This window comes from Colletotrichum fioriniae, assembly GCF_027942845.1.
Source record: "Colletotrichum fioriniae strain IMI 355084 chromosome Unknown scaffold_6, whole genome shotgun sequence".
Taxonomy (NCBI): Eukaryota; Fungi; Ascomycota; class Sordariomycetes; order Glomerellales; family Glomerellaceae; genus Colletotrichum; species Colletotrichum fioriniae.
Window position 1 is genome coordinate 2,015,661 of NW_027076842.1, and position 2,461 is coordinate 2,018,121.

General features: G+C 58.3%; 1 protein-coding gene across 1 annotated transcript; it reads right to left on the reverse strand.

The window, feature by feature from the left end:
* Positions 1 to 1,553, reverse strand: N0V96_005953 (uncharacterized protein; the record flags this gene model as incomplete). Its single annotated transcript, XM_053189426.1, has 4 exons — positions 1 to 186; positions 271 to 580; positions 663 to 1,294; positions 1,410 to 1,553. 4 exons carry the CDS (start codon positions 1,551 to 1,553, stop codon positions 1 to 3), a joined length of 1,272 nt encoding a protein of 423 aa, XP_053052879.1.
* Between the last annotated feature and the right edge of the window lie 908 nt (positions 1,554 to 2,461).

Genomic DNA, 2,461 nt, shown 5'->3' on the forward strand with positions numbered 1-2,461 from the left:
CTAGTCATGCCACGAGATGTACAGCATGATACCGGCACCGACAGCGATGGCGGCAAACTGAACGAGGGTCTTGCGAAGCTCGGCCATCTTGTTCGGGCCCGTCTCGAGCAGCTCGGGGATAACGGCGACGGTGCCCACGTAGAGGAACGTGCCCGCGGTGAAGGGCAGAAGCAAATCGCCCCAGGTCTATCAGATCATCGTCAGCACTTTGTAATTCGTCACGCCAAACTGACATTAGCTGCACGAGAGAGAAGAGCAGGTTTTACTCACCAAGCTGGTACCCCAGAGCCCCGCGTTACGCGGCATGCCGCCCTCGCCGGAGCCGGAGCCGCTGCCGCCGAGCTCCTGGACGGCGATACCGATGAGGGTGCCGAGGAGGGCGCCGAGGGCCGTGACGAACTGTGCGCCCATGGCGGCGCGCTTGCTGAAGCCGGATTGCACGAGGAGGGCAAAGTCGCCGACCTCGTGGGGGATCTCGTGGAAGAAGACGGCCACCGTGGTGGTTGCGCCGATGGTCGGGGAAGCGTAGAAGCTAGCGGACATGGCGAGGCCGTCTGTGATGTTGTGCGTGAAGTCGGCGCTGTGGAATATAAGTCAGTACATAATTAATTATTAGCAGAGTCGCACCCGAAGGCCGAGTAGTAGGTTAGGGAATGCCGTACATCAGGTTCAGGTAGCCTCCGAGTCTCACGCTGGGGTTCATCTCCTTCTCCGCCTTGTCCATGGCGCCGTCGGCTCCAGATCCGGAGTCGGTCCCAGCCTTCTTCTTGCGCGAGGTGACCTCGCCCGCCTTCTCCACGGCAGACGACACGCCCTCGGCTTTCGCCTCACCATGCTCCTGCGCATGCGAGTGCCCGTGTCCACCGTGATCGTGCGAATGGCCCTCCCCGCCCGTAGCGATCCGCAAGCCCTTGTCCATGGCCACGAACGTCATGAAGCCGACGAGGATCGCGACGCCGAGCAGCAGGTTGCGGTTCGGTTCGACGAGCACGAGACGCGCGCGCTCGGGCTCGTCCTCGCCGAGGAATATCTCGGGGAGGAGGTGGAATAAGGTGTCGCCCATGAGGCCGCCGACGGCGAAGGCGACCATGACGGAGAGGGAGGAGGGGTCAATGTCTGTCGGGCAGAGGGCGAGGAGGAAGTTGGGGGGTCCGGAGATGTAGAGGGTTGCGAGGAGGGCGTTTACGGCGGGGGAGCCGGGGAAGAGGGTTCCGAAGGCGCGGGAGAGGAGAGATGGGGTTTCGGAGAGGGAGGCGAGTTTGGAGGCGGTTAGGGATTGGACTATTGAGCATTGCTGGGATGGTATCGTCAGTTGTGAAGCTCTAGGCTGATGGTTTTCGGTGCTCTGAGCTCTCCCGTGCGTTCCAATCGGGTTGGCTTCGTCTTCATCTTCTTCTCATCGCACTTACCTGCAGCTGCTCGTCAATCTCCTCGAGGCTGAGTGATGCCACGGGGTTGCTCGTGAGACCAATCTTCTCGGCGACGGTGGAGGCGAGGCCGAGCTGCACGAGCAGGAAGAGAGCCCAGAAGGCTGGCTTCCATGAACGAGCCATTGTCGCTACAGTTGCTTGTCAAGTTCGGAATTTGACTTTGAGCTTATCTCTCCGTTCTTCGATGTGTGTTATGTTCAATTTCTCCGAGGTTGAACGATTGCCGAGGCGGGGATGGGTGTGGAAGAAAAAACGAGTGGAAGCTCTCGATTGCACTACGAGGAATTGTCGAGAGAGGCGAAGAAAGCTGTGGCGGTGATCCTAACACTTGTTGAGATCTCCCTCTATCTCGTTTACTCCAATTTCCGAATAGTGCAGAAAACCCCCCTCTCCTCCCTGGATAAGCTGTCATCTCATTCCCTCTTCCAAACCTTGGCGAGCACGTCCGCTGCCGCTGCCGCTGCAGTGCCGGCCGAGGGAGACACTGTAATTCCGACCATTTCTCGCTCGGCCGGGGAACGCTTGTGCCGATGACCGGTGCGAGCTGTGCCTTTCCAGGTCGCTGGAGCCTAGAGGAGCTGCTGAGAGGGTCGCGTGCCGCTGATTGTGAGGGTGCTGCTCAATGGAGGGGGTAATGCGAGCTGTATGCAAGCTGGGGAGCATAAAAATGCCGCTAGGCCATTTCCAGGACTTGTTGTGCAAGTTCTGCGTCCGATGTTGGAATTGGCAGGATAACTCGTCTATACGACTTACCCAATAATCGATATGGGTTGGAAATTTGGTCCAAGACCACGGGTCAAAGTTGCCAAAGACATTTGAAAACAGAAACGCAGAAGGAAGGGGGTCCTCGAAGCATTTATTTATTTTCCTCAACCTCCTTCCTGCTTGGACCCTTAAGGTACAAGAATTGGGACTAAGCTCTTGGTACTGGGAAAGAGCTGGGGGCTCCCGAGGGTTTCGAGTACCCGGACGGGTCGGTTGATCGTTTCCACTTTCCATCACCACCACTTGCCGCGTAAACGACATTCCCT